The sequence below is a fragment of the Mytilus edulis genome, chromosome 11 (genome assembly GCF_963676685.1).
Source record: "Mytilus edulis chromosome 11, xbMytEdul2.2, whole genome shotgun sequence".
In the NCBI taxonomy this organism is placed as follows: Eukaryota; Metazoa; Mollusca; class Bivalvia; order Mytilida; family Mytilidae; genus Mytilus; species Mytilus edulis.
The window spans coordinates 64,442,439-64,461,440 of record NC_092354.1 but is presented as its reverse complement, the minus strand read 5'-3'; the positions used below and the strand labels follow the sequence as shown (position 1 = coordinate 64,461,440).

Here is a 19,002-nt window from a genome sequence, read left to right as displayed (position 1 = left end):
CCATTCTATTTTTTGTGCGTTTACACGTTTTGTCAATGATACTACATATCTGTATGTTTCCGGAACTTATTGTAATTACCGTTTTTAGTTATATTGTTCCAGAAGTTATGGGTACCGCTATGTATCTGAATGTATCCGGAACTTATTGTAATTTTCGTTTGTAGTTTCCAAGTTCCAGAAGTTATGAGTACCGTTATGTATCTGAATGTATCAGTAAATAATTTTTATTTTCGTTTTTAGTTACTAGGTTCCAGAAGTTATGGGTGGTGATAAGAAGTGGTTGTTCCTATGTGTTATATTACATGTCTTATATCTACATCTTTAACCCAGTGTATTATATCAGAGAGAAGGAGAAGACGCTATACTACAATGATTATAATGGCAATATACCTTTCAAACCACGATACAAAGAGAGGATTGTCAACCTTTTATACTCAGGTAAGAAGCAGTCATAAGGTACTAAGTTTTCTAATCGAAATACCCTGTTTCAGGAGGGAAGAGAAGGAACAAAATCTTTGCTTTCATTGAAACTCAGGATATCTTTTTTTATCAAAATATAATGAACACAAATTATCCTCCGAAGAAAAAAAACATGACTTATCCAAACAAATGATGAATGGTTTGTGTCTAAATGTATTTCATTGTCTTTGAGTTGTCGCCGTTTTATCGTTTATTACAGTGGTATACCTTTTTAAATATTAAATCAACTATCGTCCAAATGATTGATAAACAATATTTGTAAAAAAGAAAATTCTTCTCCTCAGACAAAATCTCAGACAAAATTGTATATCAAAATTACCGCTTACGTTCCATACTTACGTCATAGATTATTATGAGATTTTATTTGCAATCCATATTAAAGTTAAGTGTATTGGCGATTTTATTAAAAGCTTAAAGCAACGACATTGTCATTTAAATGTCATTTTGTTTTATTTAAGAATAAAACAAAAAATATATATTTATGTAGTAAGAATTTTTAGAGATTAAAAAAATTAATCCACAAATCGTACAAATGATATAAAAAATAAATAAAAAACCGAGTATGATCTCCTCAGTAATATCCTGTCTTTGTTTTGAATCCACGGCAAATTTATCTTATAATTACCTTTTTGCGTCGTAGATAATAATGATGTTATATTTACGATCTATTTTAAATATAAGCTTAAACCATTGGCGATTTAATGAAAAATCAAAAAAAAAAAACAACGATGTGGTATGAAACAAAAAGGTTTAAATGTCATTTGGGTTAATTAAAGAATAAAATCAATTTTACACGCATATTGTCAGAATTTTTATTCACTCGATTAAGTGTTACGCCTAAATATGGCTGTATATGGTTTGTAGTTTAGTCGTAACAGTTGAGTCGCTTTGTATATTTGTAATGTGATATTAGCTGTCTCTTCCGAAAAATGGACCGTGGCAATAGATGTATTTTTATTGCTATCAAGCAAATATAAGCTTGACGGCATGGGGAGGGAAAATATGCTTTAACAACGTAAAGAGGGGCGAAAAATACCAGAGGGACAGTCAAACTCATAGATCGTAAATATACTGACACAAGACACAACATAAAAAACTAAAGACTAAGCAACACGACCCCACCAAAAACTGAGGGTGATCTGAGGTGCTCCGGAAGGGAAAGCAGATCAAGATCCACATGTGACACCCATCGTGTTGCTCATTTTATTACAAACCCGGTAGATAGTCTTATTCGGTAGGTCACATTTTTGAAAAGGGAAAGGGATTGTAGTCACGACATAAGGAACATGTCTGATATCATTGTGAAACAGTTATTCCCTAACGGTCAACCAACTCGTGATGGCGTCCGTAAAATTTACGAAGGGATGATTTAAACTTCAGCATTTGGAACTCTTGATTTGAAAACTTTCTTGTGAGCAGCAACCCTCTACCAAAGAAATCATGATAGGAAATACAAGTCCGGAAATATCGTTTGGGAGATATAAATTATACTTCCAGGAAGAAAGCCGTGACGATATTTTTCGCATTATTCATATAAATATTACTTGCAGCCTTACTTATTTGACAAAAAAAATGCAGTCAAAAGTAGAAACATAAACAAATTCTAAACACAATTTCTTTGTTTTATAGAGTCAAAGCGAAAATTGTCCATTCTGCTTTGGATAAAGACCAAAATTCCAGACCGATCAGTTGAGAATTTTTCATCCTCATGGCACGATGGTATATCACTTTGTGCCTTGCTGGAATCTGTGTTACCCGGATCCTGCCCAGGTTACAAAAACTTAAAAACGCACAATAGAGTTAACAACTGTCGGCTTGGAATTAGACTGGCACAGCAATATCTAAAGATTCCCCAGGTAAGTGAGATGCAGAAACAATGAACTGTTAACGTTATGCATGACTATACATTTTAATGGCGGATGCCTAGGGATTGAACTTCTTAAAAAACGATAACACAAGCATACGTCTGCTGCTTTAAGTCAGGTCTTCGATACCGCTCTAGAAAATTTATATAACAGCACTAGCACACTGTGTAACGAATTCATCTCACTGAAAAAAAAACATAACCCCATATCACTTACCCTATATTAAATATCGTCACACTGTCACTTTTAGCCAATCATATTTTTATAAATGTTTAGGCGGTAAGATCGATATCTTTTCTCGACAATCTTAAATCGGCTAAAATACTTTCACTGGAACATTTATACCTCTCGTATTACGTGCAGCTGCTTAATTTCATTCCATGTCGACAAAGAAAAGCAAACTATTATTATGCATTGAGCGTCTTCACTTTGTGTTATTAAATTTATATGTCTTTTTTGCGTTGTTTCCTATTCATAGATTATCTAGTAACCGCTATATTTGATGTATCTTTTCTTTTAGGATATGGTTACACCAGAAGAAATGGCCATTGCAAACAAACGTACAGAACGTAAAATCTTTAATTTAATTTCTACTATAAAGTGGGCATCTGAAAAGAAATCGAAAAATGAAATCGAGATAACTGGATCCTGTTCAATTAGTAAACCGATTGCCTGCTGTACTGTTAAGGGATCGGGGTTAAAGGCAGGAGTAGTGGGACGTAAGACCAAGTTTACTGTTACCATCTCCAATGTCTTTGGTATGTTCGACATGTATTTACAACTGAAAGGTCCCAGGAATGAAGTATACAGTGAAAAAATTGTTAGTCTTCATCAATCAAGCGAAACTATACTGAACAATAAAAATAAAGTCGTTAAACGTTTAAATCCGGACCAAAAAGTACCTGCTGGAGATACAAAAGTATTAGCCTACTTAGAGGACAGCCATGGCAACACTTACGTAAGATGGAAGAATGTAACACAATATGGTGGCCATGCTGTCTATAACGCATTCGATTTTAATTGCACGTGCAGCAGTGAAGGTTGTTTTGCAATGTCTTTTACACCTGTATCAGCAGGTATTCACACCTTGTCATTACGCTGGCAAGACAAACACGTGGAAGGATCTCCATTTAAAATAAAAGTTTATAAACTTAGTGACGTCAATAGACGAGGAATATCAGAGTCAACCGGAAAACGTCTTTTATTGGATTCACTCTCAATGTCTTTTGATGGAAATAACTTACAGGAACACAATTCTACTCCAGATAAAAGAAAAATAAAAAATGACAGTAAAAGTTGTTCAGAAACAGTCTCTGCATCTCCACAACGCATCCGTAAACAATATACTATAACAAAACGTAGGATTTTGAAGAAAGTCATAGCACGAAATGGAGAAGAAATTATCATAACTGAAAGCCAAACTCCTCCCCTCTCTCGTCAAAGTAGTCTAACCGATATCTCTGATTATACAGATGAAGATGGAAGTTCATATCACAGAACTGCGCATTCTTCGAGGTCGTCTAGTCCTGCTATGCTACGAGCAGCAAAGGACATATCTAATCTGAGACGTCAAAGGTCAAGGTCGTCAAGTCCGAACGTGGAAAAACGAAAAATGAATCTGGAACCAACGATGGCAAGAATTAAGGAGAAATCTGCATATAACGATGTTCCTGGGACTGAATCGTCATTAACATTGAGTTCTGCGACTACTTCAGATCAGGAAAGTAATTCAAACGGAAGTGACGTCAAAAGACCATTTTCAGGATTCGGCAATGAAATAAGCCAGAAATTTCTTGATTGTTGTCTTCAAAGCATGGCTAAGCGGGAATATGGAATTACACGCCAAAATTCAGATAGCGCTATTCCAAAGTTAGGGAATACGGAAAACAAACTACCAGGTAAAGACAAGAGACTTTCAAATATAGTTGTACTTAATCGTTCGTTATCAGAATCAAGTCTAGACAAAGACAAAGTACTGAAAAAACTGTTTGAGTGTGCGCATGGTGATATCATGTCACGTAATCCAGAATCACAAGACCATAATAATGGAAGTCCGAAAGCTTCCCCTAATCTTAAAATGTTACAGTCTAGTAGTTTACGGAAAGCATGTTTCTACATAAGTGGAAAAGCAATCACCACATCACAGAGCTTGGTCTCTTGTGGTAGCATATCGGATTCGATGTCTGGGTCTCGACAAGAATCAAATGCTGAAGTAAGCTTACCGCCAAATTTTATGCGGAATGTAGGATCTAAGTGTTTACTTATGAAAAATGAAGATCATAAATTACATCACACTGACGAATGTAAATATGACAATTCAAATTCACAAACTGATATCAAGGAAACGATGAATTTGACCCTTTCTAATGAAGACGAAACATTAAACAGCGACCTCGATTACCAAAAAAAATGTTCAAATATACATATCTTTCCTAAAGATTTAACAGAAAAAAAGAATAAAGATTTGAAACCTCTAAAGAAATTAAACATCAAAGAAGCCTCCGAAAAATTTGATGTTGAAGGCTGGCTTCAAAGTTCACCACTTATTGAACCCGAAAAATTTGAAATGTATGACGACGAACCAAGGGCCACCATGCAATCCAATGCGTCCTCTTGCATGGTTTCAAACTCTCGACCGATGTATTCGTTTCCGATTTCACATACTAATGATCCTGATAAACAGATTACAGAATATTCTGTTAAATCTGCACCAATGATGATCGAAGCTCCACGTAATACAACAGAAAAAATTATAGCACGACGAACAAGGAGTAATGACATAGATAAGAAGGAAAAGGTTTATTTTCGAAGAACATTTAGCAGTGACTCAAAACGAGGAAACTTACAAAAACAGGCTTCTGTGTTTCCAGATGCAGACAATGACCCTTCGTTGGACGATGTAAGTAGCTTCATATCGAATGATTGCCACAGTTTAGGTTTATCCACACCGAACAATATTCCTGAAGATGAAATAGAAGGTACAAATATTAGAAACGATAACTCTTCAACAAACGATTTATGTAGTACAAACAATAGCATTGAAATAGAAAATACTGACATTTGCAATGATCACTCATCGGTATTTCGGACTATCTCTAATGAGACAAAACAAGTCAAGCCATTTGAGACTCGAGTTGCTATAGTAGTTCCACGGGTTAAATGTGACAAGGGTACAGTTGTGTACGCCAATGATATCGTGGAGGAAACAAAATGGGATTCCGCCTTTGATTACTGTAACATATTTCGACGGAGAATGTGTATGAAAATGGCAGAAACGAACGAACTTAATAACAATGATGATGAATTGATACCATGCATCAATGTCACGAATAGAGGGCGAAGTTTCTCGGTATTTGATACACGAAGTAGGGACAAAAATGTACATGCGTGGATAGAGAAACATCCGCAACTCCGAGTTAATAATGCTCCGATTCGACAATCTACTATAGAAACAACAGACAGTGGCGTTGATGACGATAACGGCATATTGTCAGGACGACGCGCGTCTCTGTACAGCAACTTCCGGTTTACTGGTGATAATCAACATCAAATTCTTTGCAGACGTCCATATAAAGGAAAGATTCCTCTAGATCCGAAACTGACTAAAAGTAGTAGTAAATCAAATGTATATGATCTTGAGACCACAGATAAGTTTGGATATTCTCAAGACGAAGAACAGCAATCACATGTAAATATAGAAATGCCAGAATATTTGATTTCAGATCGACAAAATTTTAATGAGAAATCAAAGCGATATGAAATAGAAAAGAATGACATCATTGAAGATGTAGATTTTAAATCAAAAACAAATGGAAACGGTTCCCAAATTAGCTTTGTTGATACAAACGATAAGGCTGCATATGATGCTAAAGATATAAACAACGTGACTGTTTCGCGCAATGATGAAATGAATTTAGAAGACACAAAACTACGTGCACACTCGGAATATCTGGCAAATATCAACTCAAATGTATCTTTTTCTCAAAAAGCATTACAAACGAAATCCACATCTTCTTCTATCAGTGTGGACGAGTCTTACTATGGATTTGGCGTTACTAAAGACAATAGGACAAATTTACTGTCTCATTTGAACGACTTCAAAAATTTAGATTTGAAAACCCCCCAAAAACACCGAGAAGGACGTGACATCGACGCTATGTATAAAATCAAAATGGCAGATGAGGTATTTACTAATGACTCATGTAGGTCCTTCTCTCCAAAAAGTGAGCACTCTAGTCACAGTCAACGTATATATTCTTCTGACGATTTTTCGGAAATCAGTAATAATAGTTTGGCTAAGGACATTCCGAAAAGATATACCAGCACATTGGAACATCCATTTTTCCTTCAAATTAATGACGTCATTGTAATGGAACGCAGCACGATAGCCTCTTTTGAGCATGATGAAATGTTTTGCAGCGACGGTGAGAACGAGACATTTTCATCTTCTGTTTCGACTGAAGAAGATGATGATTTTGTGTGCAAGGCGGATGGCATTGGACTTATAGAGGGTCATGTCGGAATGAAAAATAATTTTCAGGTAAGAATCGTCTGATCGGGCTAGGGTTATTTTTGTAATACCGTACCTTGTAAATAAACAATGTTGGTCAGCATACGGTTTTCAACAATGAGCTAAATTTAATAACGTATAGTAGGTGAGGTTAAATATGTTTGTGATCTCTAAACTCTGTTCAATCGCTCATCATAAGGACAAACTGTATAGTATCAGATGACTATAATAATCAAATTGTCAAAGACAAAAAACTTACGTAAAGACAACAGATTAAAAATACCGAGCTCAGAGTACTCGCAATTACTGAAAATAATTAAAAACCCATTTTCTTCCATACTAAAATATAAATCAGTACATATTAAACGGATTAAGTGTAAAGACGTCATTAAAAAGTAAAATCACAAAAATACTGAACTCAGAGGAAAATCAATTCGGAAAGTCCATAATCACATGGCAAAATCAAAACACAAAACGTATCAAAAACGAATGGAAAGAACTGTCATATTCCTGACTTGGTACAGGCATTTTCAAATGTTGAAAATGGTGGATTAAACCTGGTTCTATAGCGCTAACCCTCTCACTTTAATGACAGTCTCATCAAATACCGTTATATTTAACAGTTCGCAAAATACATAACCTTGTATAATGGCAATATATAAGTACATCATATCGGTTTGATGTAGGAACATTAGTTTTATAAATGTAAATCAGTACATGTTTATTTATCTTTTAGTTTATGAAACGCCAAATAATTAATATTATTAGCGATTAAACCCACATTCAAGTATCGAACTCAATTATTAAAATGGTTAAAAAGCTCTTCGCATGTCTGGATTTCAAGTGTGTGGCATTTTGCTTTTCTGGAAAAACGATAAAGCGCTTGGACATTTAAAATTAATAGTGCCTTCTTTTCGAATGTTTTTGAGACTGAAATAATTTTTCCATTTATTTTATTGCTTATCACAGAGGAAGCAAATCATATTTTCGAGTTTTTCGTTTGAACCTATCGGGGTTCGATCTCACACTTCCTCGACTATACCGCAGCACTGCCTCGATAATACCACAGCACTGCATTGGTATTGTAAAACAAATGACTTTGTCAATAAACTACAAAACAGAAGAAATTCTTGATTTGAGAGCGAACGACATAACGTTCGATTCATTTGTATTTCTTTATCCGTTAAATGACCTCTAAATTATTTTTCCTGGTGTTGAAAGGTAGAAAGACAACAACATGTTCCTTACGAAGACCTTCCTAGGCAATATTAGTTGATGTGTAGTGTATCCATGCAGCATTCTGATACCTCTGGAAAAGAGTACTAAACATAAGAAAATACTGCAGTTATTCAACACTTTTCATCGATCAGTTTATGCGTGTAAATAAAAAAATAACCTGAGTGAACAAATATATGAGCCAGCATGAAGCTGATACTATTTCTCAACACATGTAAAACGGACAGGATTTTTAACAACATTACAATCGTTTTGTGTATTTTCGGTCATTTTTTAGTCGTTCACTTCATTAAAAGGAAGAATGAAACCAACAAACGGATGTTTTATTTTAAAAAACAAATAGATTCAACATTTTATTTTCTAAGAAGGAAACAGGTTTAAGTCAATTTGAGTCAAGACATTGTTGTACCTTATAACATAGATTAAAGGAATATTAAACAATTATCCGAAGGAGAATACATTCTGTACAATAGTGATCATCATTTGGCTTATTGTCAGAATTTGTAAGAGCGATTGCATTATACATGATGTAAATCCTCCTTTAGAAACACTTCCTTTAAAATGGAGGTAGTATTGCAGTGCTTCAATTATTTGTTTTTCCAAATACGCTTCATTCGATTTGTCAAAAACATTTCTGATTTAATGGTTTTTAAAGGATTTTTTTAAATGTAAAGCAAGTCTCTTTCGTAAAATAATGTCTGAAATATACTGCATGCCTCAACATACTAGTATGTCTTGAAATCTCGGACACTATTTCATTTTTCGTTGAAACGTAACTGATGATATTTCAAACCAATTACTTTTGTAAGAAGTCTTTGAAATAAAATGACATTTGGGGGAAAGAGATAAAGGGATGTAATTAAAATCAAATGTCAACGATTGCAGTCAGTAAATGACCTATCCCAAAAAAACTAAATTTTATTATAGATGATTTTGAATTTTGAATTAACCCATATTATCTTTCCTATTTTAGACGACTTAATGTAGTTTAATAGTCACACACGAGTTATATATATATATAGAAAGCAGTATAACATATTTCATTCTTTGTTTTAATTATCTTGGCTTCAACGCCTACAAAATTATGGACTTACTGTAATAACTATACTAATCATATAGTTTTTATCGCAAAATCAATAAAGTATTGAATTTTCAAACTAATAACTTAGATAACATACATCACGCCGTGTTTTGCGGATGCAATATGTATATGCTTGAAGCTGATAGATATTTCTCCTCACATGCAACAGACAGAATTTTTGCAAACAATACAATTTATGTGTTTTTCTGTCATTTTATAGTCGTATAAGTAAAAAAAGAAGAATGAAACCAACGTAAAGATGTTTTATTAAAACAAATAGATCCAACATTTGATTTTCTAAGAAGGAAAAAGTTTTTCGTTGATTTGAGTAAGGAAATAATTGAACTGTATAACATAGATTAAATGGTTATTGAAATATTATCAGAGGGAGAATACATTCTGTACAATGATGATCATTATTTGAGTTATTGTCAGAATTTGTAAGAGCGATTGAATTGTACATGTTGTAAATCATCCTTTAGGAACACTTCCTTTAAAATGCAGGTAGAAATGCAGTGTTTCTTTTATTAGTTTTCTAAATTCGTTTCATTCAATATGTCAAAAACATTTTTGATTAAATGGTTTTTAAAGTATTCTTTTATAAATGTAAAGCGAGTTTCTTTAGTAAAATAATGACTTAAAAATACAACATGCCATATGTCTTGAAATCTCGGAAAATAGTTGTTTTTCTCGTGAAAACGTGACTGATGGTATTTCAATTTCATTGCTTTTGTAAAATCTCTCCTGTAAGAAGTCTTTGAAATAAAATGACATTTGGATGAAAGAGATAAAGGGGTGTAATTAAAATCAAATGTCAACGATTGCAGTCAGTAAATGACCAATCCCAAAGAAATTAAATTTTATTATAGATGATTTTGAATCAACCCATATAACCTTTCCTATTTTTAGACGACTTAATGTACTTCAATAGTCACACACGAGTTATATATATATATATATATATATATAGAAAGCAGTATCAAAATACTTCATTCTTTGTTTTAATTACCGTGGCTTCAATGCTTACAAAACTATGGATTTACTGTAATAGCTAGGCTAATCATTTAGTTTTTATTACAAAATCAACATAGTGTATTGAATTTTCAAACTAATAACTTAGATAACATACTTCACGCAGATGCAATATATGTACCTGATGTATACTTTTGAATTTTGAAATACTGATGATTTTCTACCTCAGGAATAGATTACATTAGCTGTATTTGGAATAACTCATAACAATTGTGGTTCTAAATGCTCTTCAACTAAGTACTTTTTGGCCTTTTTACTATTTTTATTCGAGCGTCACTGATGAATCATTTGTGGACGAAATGCACGTCAAGCGAAAAACACAAAACTTAATTCTGGTATATATGATGAGTTTATTAGACAGAAACAACCAATTGACAAGAAAACAGACGTGTAAAAGTGAAATTGAGTTTAAGCAACAAAAAAAAGCTACACCCATCAATTGTCAACTTTGCTTGAAGGAATTGAAATCGAAGTTTTCATAATTATTTCTGAACGTATGAACATAGAATTAAAAATATATTATTTTTATGCCCCACCTACGATAGTAGAGGGTCATTATGTTTTCTGGTCTGTGCCTCCGTTCGTCCGTTAGTCCGTTCGTCCGTTCGTCCGTTCGTTCGTCCGTTCGTTCGTCCCGCTTCAGGTTAAAGTTTTTGGTCGAGGTAGTTTTTGGTGAAGTTGAAGTCCAATCAATTTGAAACTTAGAACACATGTTCCCTATGATATGATCTTTCTTATTTTAATGTCAAATTAAAGTATTGACCCCAATTTCATGGTCCACTGAACAAAGAAGAAGGTAGTGTGAAGATCAGGTTAAAGTTTTTGGTCAAGGTAGTTTTTGATGAAGTTGAAGTCCAATCAACTTGAAACTTAGTACACATGTTAACTATGATATGATCTTTCTAATTTTAATGTCAAATTAAAGTATTGACCCCAATTTCACGGTCCAATGGACATGTAAAATGATAGTGCGAGTGGGACATCCGTGTACTATGGACACATTCTTGTTTATGATTTATTGTGTTTTAACGCCAATTTTAAGCACCGCTTTTGGAGTGCCGGGAGAAAATCACATAACCGTCGATAGGAAAACTGACAATTCTAGTCAATTTTAAGATTCGAGTCGAGTACACAAGGGTACCGTTAACATTGGTAATAGAACAAATATAAACATATCCATGACAAAAAAATCAATTCATGAACAACAACAACTCCCCAAAATAATCACAAAAAGCAACGGAACAGGGTTTTTATTGCTGTTGTTAATCTCAAAATCATAGTGATGACTTCAACACGTGGTAAGGTTGTTTGACACTTGTGTACTTTCTGCAATTTGATTTGTTTTGATTATTCTAATACTTACACAGAGTATTCATTTTATTTTCCAGGTCTGGACAAATGCATTGGATAATGGTTCCCTGTCTGTTAACATCTATGGTCCGAGGTCACACAGTGTAGTAGAAACATGTGTCGTGTATACGGGAGATAATCTATATGAAGTCATATATGAGGTCAGACATCCGGGCATTTATATCATCTGTGTCAAATGGTCAGATGAAAATGTACAAAATAGTCCATTCACTTGTAGGATTACATATTGACATCGGTGTATTAGTTTGATCGATGTTGATGGCATAGTTTCTTTATATTATCCATAGCATTCATTTTATTATGATGTGTTCACTTGTGTGCAAGATTATTGCAGAATTATTTTGTTTAGAATGCCAGAAGCTTGAAATTTTTCATTCCAAAGGCAAAGGATCTGGATCTGAGTGATGGAACATAGAATTGTTGGCTTGAAAATTTGCATAACAAATTTTGGTTACATACCAGTAGTTAATTCCACATATTTACATATTAAAATTGAGAATGGAAATGGGGAATGTGTCAAAGAGACAACAACCCGACCAAATAAAAAACAACAGCAGAGGGTCACCAACAGGTCTTCAATGTAGCGAGAAATTCCTGCACCCGGAAGCGTCCTTCAGCTGGCCTCTGAATTGAGTTTCCATCATGAATTCATGTTAAAAAGGAGGAATCATTTGTAAATGTCACGATAAACGATACATGGATGTCGCTCAATACTCAATTCGCCGTTTCAGAATCTAATGCATCCTGGGTAATATTTTCAAAAGCGTACACCAAAGCGTTTTGATTGGTTTAAAACGTTATAAACAATGGAAAATCAACCAATGACGTAACGTTATTTTCACTTTGGGGTACGAACAATGAAATTACCCATGATGCTTTAGATTCTGAAACGGCCAATTATGAAAGGTAAATAACAGGAACATATTATGTTTTATGTATTTAGAAGTGATCCTAATTCCGAACTTTTTTTTGCTCAGACATATCATTGCTTTTTTGTGACAATCAAAAAGACTGTATTTTTCAAAACGTTTTTTTAGTTTAACGTACTTAATGAAATTCTTAATGCATATATATATTTGAATTTAAATTGTACCACAAGAAAGCATATAAGAATCATAACGCGCGCAATTAAAATGTACACACTACTGCCATCTGAATGTTAACTATGACGTTGTTTCATTGACGTTTCTACATATTCGTCCATCATAATATCCTACAGCTAGATATATTTTACAGCTCGTGGTGGGCAACTGAATAATTGCAGTGTTCCGGTACCGATATTTTTAAATTACATGTTAATTCGCTAGGCTGGTGATCAATTTAACGCTCATGTTGTTGATCGCTCATATCCTTTTATGGTTCGCTCAATGTACCCTCTTTTGGATTTTTTTATTATTTACTAGATTTGTCTCTTCCTGATTGTATTACTAGATTGGAACATTTGTTTCCTACGGTCATACTAATTTGAAGTGTAGAGAAATCTATCTACTATAAGACTGTCATTGCAATAAATGCCCTCAGTATATATTCAACTTCGACGACTTTTTTTACGTCGTAGTATTTCAAATGTTTGTACTGGCAACATGAATTTGTTTTAACTATTAGGTATACATTTATCTTGTTGTACACACCATTCTTTTCTATTGCAATGTTATTAAACTTGGCTAACTGAAATTTAAAATCTTACAACAATATATACAGATGTGTTGATACAAACTCACTGTGATAAAATGTTTTTGAGCATTTATATTACTGCAAATGTGATATAATACTGTAACCCAACTTTTTTCCGAGGTACTTTGATTTACATTAAGCCCTTTCTAGCCGACCTTGACGCGAATTGATTGTTGGTTGTTTTTCACCTTTTATATATATTCGCATTCGAATGTCCCCAGTTGGAGATTAATAAAGTAATTGCCGTGTTTCTCCTACCAAAAGTTGCATTTCGCAGGTGATATTGTACTAAATAGAAATTATTGTAATTCTAATCGTGATAATTCTGTCGCATTCATAAAACATAGCATTATATCTATGTGAATTTATAGTATGGTATGAGTTGCATTTCGAAGGTGATATTATGCTAAATAGAAGTTATTGTAATTCTTATCGTGACAATTCAGTCGCATTCATAAAACATAGCATTATATCTGTGTGAATTTATAGTATGGTATGAGATATTTAGGGACGAAATCAAAAGTTCAATGAAGGATAAAAAAAACTTAATTCAAATAGTTTTTTCACTGACCCCCTACCCCCCTATTAACTTAATTTGGGAAAAATTGATTTACCCATATGGATATATGTAAAAATCAATGTCGGATAACCAAATCTTGCAGCAGTTCAACCCCCCTCCCCCCGCACCCCAAACTATTTGAATTAAGTTTGTTTTTATCTTACATTGATCTTTTGATGTCGTCCCTTATTTGTTTTGTTATTGGTTTTGTGCTCAACAAAGTACTCACTCATTCAATAAAATTATTAACAAAATAACCTGCCTTTGACTAACATGTTTTATGGAGAAACATTTTTCCAACCATATTACTGCTTAACCTTTAACTAATCGATTTGTCTGATGGACTATGCTACTTCGAAAGGAGGGTAGTATATCAGACCTAATAATGACTTCACGGTTCAGCTAGCAAGCAAGCTAACCAAAGATATTACCTTTCGCTATACACTCAATGGAATCCGCTGTAAATAATTTGTTTTCTATCACCACATGATCCTTAGAATACTTTAATTTCTAAGAATGTACACCTCTGAGGAGCCAAACATTTTTAGAAATAAACTTTTTTTCTTAGCCTGATTTTTGAGTTTATATGACTTTGAAGAAATAATTGGTGAAAAAAAATCATATGGTGGTGCACTTCCTTTTTTCTACGGGCCTTTAAAAATACCACATTTTGATGATTTTCCCATTTTTCATCAACTTTAACTATTTTTGGGCTATTATCGTGAAAAAAAAGATGAAGTGGACCAATCTTTAAAAATATCTATAGGTAGGTGTTGATATAAGAAAGTGTTATCAGATTTTGATGGTGTTTTTTTTGTGTCAAATTTACCATACTGTCAATTTTGTAAATTTGTGATTGTTCTCAGTTTTAAGAACAAAATGCATATTATTTCAACTTTTGTGTTACAAATGATTGAAAAAAATACACATATATAAGAAATTTGAAAAGACAAAAAAGATTCTTGTAAAATAATATTTTGTTCCCCTCACCCATTTTCTGAAAATTTTGGCTAGAAAGACTGACTTGGTTGGTCGTAAAATTTGAAAATTGGATTACTCAAAAACTATTCATTGTAAGTACACAATTTTTTTCAGAGTGATGTTTGATTATAATATTTTTAAAATTCATTATCATGTATGTATCATGATATTTTCCACTTGTATCCAATGTTTTGGAAGTAATTCCAGAACGAGATTTCAACGAGACTGAAAGTTCAGAAGATTACATCCTTAACGTTGTTAGTTAGAACCCCGCACGTAGGAGGTGCATTCAATTCCAATCTGAAGAAGTGTGAATGTCGGTTACACTGACAAAAGTCAATGTCTCTATACGGGCACCCTGGCTTCTGCCACCAAAAATAAACAAATAGCATAAATTAAGGCAATAGTAGTTTACCGATGTTCAATCGTCATTAATCGGTTTTACTGAAAAAAATAATCCGAGTCACAAACCAAAACGGATGGAACTCGACAAGACTATAAGAGGAAAACAACGGAACAAAAGAAACACAGGTACTAGAACTGGCCTCAAACACAAAAGGTCATTTTTACATTATTTCATTCTGCAGAAAACACATTTACTTGCAAAAGATTTAAGGTGTTGCGTACATAGCAGAAGGCATCACCCTGTCAAAGAACCAGGTTTTTGCTGTACTGTTATATCTACTGTTCCAGGTAAAGGGGGAAGGTTGGGATCCCGCTAACATAATTAACTCTGCCACATTCTGTATGTGCCTGTCACAAGTTATGAGCTCTTGGTTACTTGATGTGTTACATATTTGTTTTGTTTTCAATCTTCATAAATTAGTCCGTAAGTTTTCGCGTTTGAATTTTTTTATATTTGTCATTTAGGGGCCTTTTATAGCTAACTATACGGTATGGGTTTTGCTCATTGTTGAGGGTTTTACGATGACCTGCAGTTGTTAATTTCTGTGTCATTTGGTCTCTAATGAAGAGTTGTCTCACACAACTATATGTCAACTTACGAACTTCAACAATGAGCAAAGCCCATACCGCATAGTCAGCTACTAAAGGCCCAGAAATGGCAATGTAAAACAATTCAAACGAAATACTAACGGCTTAATTAATGTAAAAAAAATAAATATGTGATACGGCAACAAACAACCATTGAATTTCAGGCTCCCGACTTGGAACGGACAACAAATAACAAAAATTGGCGGGGTTAAACATGTTAGTGGGATCCAGCAACCTAGGACAGTGGTGTAACATTTCAACATAAGAACGTACTATAAAATCAGTTGACAAAGTCTGAACTCTTCAGATGGATACAAATAGAAAATGCATCCCAACATTGAAACTATGATTCATGTTTGTTACAAGAGTTTGAACTTAAATAATCTACTGCAAACAGTGTGTCATTGCAAATCCTCTGAATCCACTCAACAGAATTAATTATATGAAACGTTGTAGATAATAGAGACATAATATGAACAGATGCTTATCAACATGAAATTTTAATCATTTGAATTTACTAGGAATTTGGAGTCTTTTAACCCAAAACTGTAGTAAATTTTGAAAGCCTAGTGACAACGTGGGCTTAGTGAGTGTGCTCATAAAGGTTACTGTTTTGCATCTGTCATTATGGGGAACTTGGGCTGATAGCAGATATGTTGAGTCTATTATTAATTATCGGTCGTCCAACTGTCTATATCAATCTGCTCAGCTCTTAATAAAACTTCAAATCACGGCTTTGTGACGTCAAATACGTTGACCTGGCCTTAATAACTTTGACCCGGACATATCAGCGACGTCATAATGTTTGAACCGACGTTGATATATTTGACCCGAACTTATCAAGTCAACTTCCGGTTGCTGGTGAAACTAAGACAATACTTCCAATAGACGTAAATACAGCCCGATAAATCGATTATCAGGTTATCGGCATATTAATATTGTAAAATATCAGCTGCTCGACATAATATGAAGGCTTTTTGATCTCGTTCGCTGCGCTTACTCGACAAAAAGCTTCATATTATGTCTCGTAGCTGATATTTTACGATATCAACATGCAGACAACCTGATAATCGGTACTTATTCACTATTTAAGGTAGCACAATACAAAGATTTTATAACTCAAACTCCCAAGTTTTAAAATGCTGTAACTTTCTTAATAATGCTTGGAAATTTATAAAAGTGGTAGTTATGGATAGCTAACAGATTACTCTTTCAAATTAATGCAATGTTAGTATTATGCAACAATTATGTAACAAATTATAATGTTAACTGTGTCTAAAATATTTTTCACCAAATTTCCACTTTCAATTGAAATTAGCTTCTGCATAGGTATCCCTAGAGGGTTGATTTTATTACATGTTGTTCCTATGGCCATTATCTAAAAAAGGGTGTCTCAGATTTCAGATAGAATGTATAGAACAAATTTTACACCTAATTAAACGTTATCTTCTTTTATGTGGTAAGGATGTTTACACTAATCAGAGATTTATGAGAGAATGGAATACCATAGAGACAATCTGAGACACCCTTTTGAAGCCCATGGTGTGTTGATTAAGATTTCGTTAAAATTTTCTGTATAGTTAAAGAGGTGATAGAGCTAAATTCATTCAAGTGAACTGATCGCGATTTTGCCACTAATTATGTAATAATTGATTACATATTAATTGCATAATAAAAATATTGCATCCATTTAAAAGATCAATCTTTTATCTATCTATATATGGCCAATCAAAATTAATTGATAGATTTTCATCCCCGACCGCCCCTCTAAAATCGTTCCGCCCCGATTTTTTTTATTTTGAAAAATTTACAATTTCCGGATTTGTTCATCTCCGTTTCCGGTAACCGTCAAAAATTTTGTTTCCTTCCAAACTTCCTGTTTCAAATTTCGGTTTTTGTTTTACTTCGAGTAATTAAAAAAGATTCTGCAGCTCTATGATGACAAAATCGTCAAACGAGAATAGAGATTGATTTCAAGGAGAGAATTAATCGGGTTACAAGTAATACGCTGCGTCCAAGATGGCAAATCGCGGCATGACACAAATTTCTGTGATTTAGAAAACTGTGATTTTTTTATTGATGAAATGTTTTTGTGGGAGGAATTTTGGACTGTGAATTATACCCAAATAGCACGAATCGTGGAACACATTCGTACAAAACCGTAACTGTATAAAAAATGATTTTTATTTATGTTAAGATTGAAATATTATGTACGATTCCTTATATATGTATATACATAATATAACTTATTATTACACTTGCATAGTTGAAGAACACGTCATAAGAGGATTTCATAAGAAATAAAAATTAAAAAATAAAATACTCCCACCCGCCCCATTTTTTTTCAAAAGTTTGGATGAAAATCTACTAATTAACTTTAGTTGGCCTATACCTCTTTTATTATTTTTTATGCATTCATAAGAAAGTTTCACCATTTTAAAGGTTAGTGATTGGAAGTAAAAAAATCTTTGTATTGTGCTACCTTAAACTATTTATGGTATATTCATTATATATCGACATCTTGGATTGCACAATTACAGTTCAAAATCGGTCTAATTATTTGCACAAATCTGCAAATTCGGAGACAGATTTGCAATTTTTTTGTTAGACTGTTTATTTATATGAAAAACTTAGTGATTTATTGAATTTTCCAAAATATTTACTTGTAGCAAGAAAACAACTTCGGTGACAGCATTTTCTTTTTCATAAAATATATTTTAAAATCTATTTTCTCATAGATTTCTTTCTATGCACAAAAACATGTTTTTCTTATAGCAAATTTTGGAAATTTTGACGAGTTGCAGCTTAAAAGACAACATGGTGACCCATACTTTTTATTATATTTTTTGAAAAAAAACCAATAAAATCTTCATTTTGGCAAAATACAAGCAAATTCTAGCTGAGGAAATATATACGGATGATATACCTTAAACTCAAACCACTTGGAGATTGCCATGGGCTGTTTACCATTATAGCCATAATTAATGTACATGAAATAAACACATAAGAAATTTTGTGAGTTCAAGGCACTTTTCTGGATTTATATTTCATCAGGAAAGTTAATACCAAAATATTTAAAACCCATCAATGCACCCACCAACTTTAATGTCAGAGATCAAGTGGACATTTTTTGCAAGGGGTCTACTTTCAGAAATCTCTATTTTTGAAATACTTAGTCTTTTTTTACCTTAGGGGTAGATTACCTTAGCTGTATTTGGCA

General features: G+C 33.3%; 1 protein-coding gene across 1 annotated transcript; it reads left to right on the top strand.

Annotated features, from left to right (window-relative positions):
• Positions 1-257: 257 nt before the first annotated feature.
• Positions 258-14,031, top strand: LOC139496057 (serine-rich adhesin for platelets-like). The gene is made up of 4 exons (XM_071284491.1): positions 258-438; positions 2,110-2,336; positions 2,866-6,885; positions 11,593-14,031. The coding sequence occupies exons 1-4, from the start codon at positions 303-305 to the stop codon at positions 11,803-11,805; spliced, it is 4,596 nt and encodes a 1,531-aa protein (XP_071140592.1). The 5' UTR covers positions 258-302; the 3' UTR covers positions 11,806-14,031.
• The last annotated feature ends 4,971 nt before the right edge of the window (positions 14,032-19,002 follow it).

Coding starts and splice junctions, on each gene's coding strand:
- LOC139496057 (XM_071284491.1), top strand. CDS start 303: ATGTCTTATATCTACATCTTTAACCCAGTGTATTATATCAGAGAGAAG. Junction 439..2,109: donor TGTCAACCTTTTATACTCAG/GTAAGAAGCAGT, acceptor TTTGTTTTATAG/AGTCAAAGCGAAAATTGTCC. Junction 6,886..11,592: donor GAATGAAAAATAATTTTCAG/GTAAGAATCGTC, acceptor TTTATTTTCCAG/GTCTGGACAAATGCATTGGA.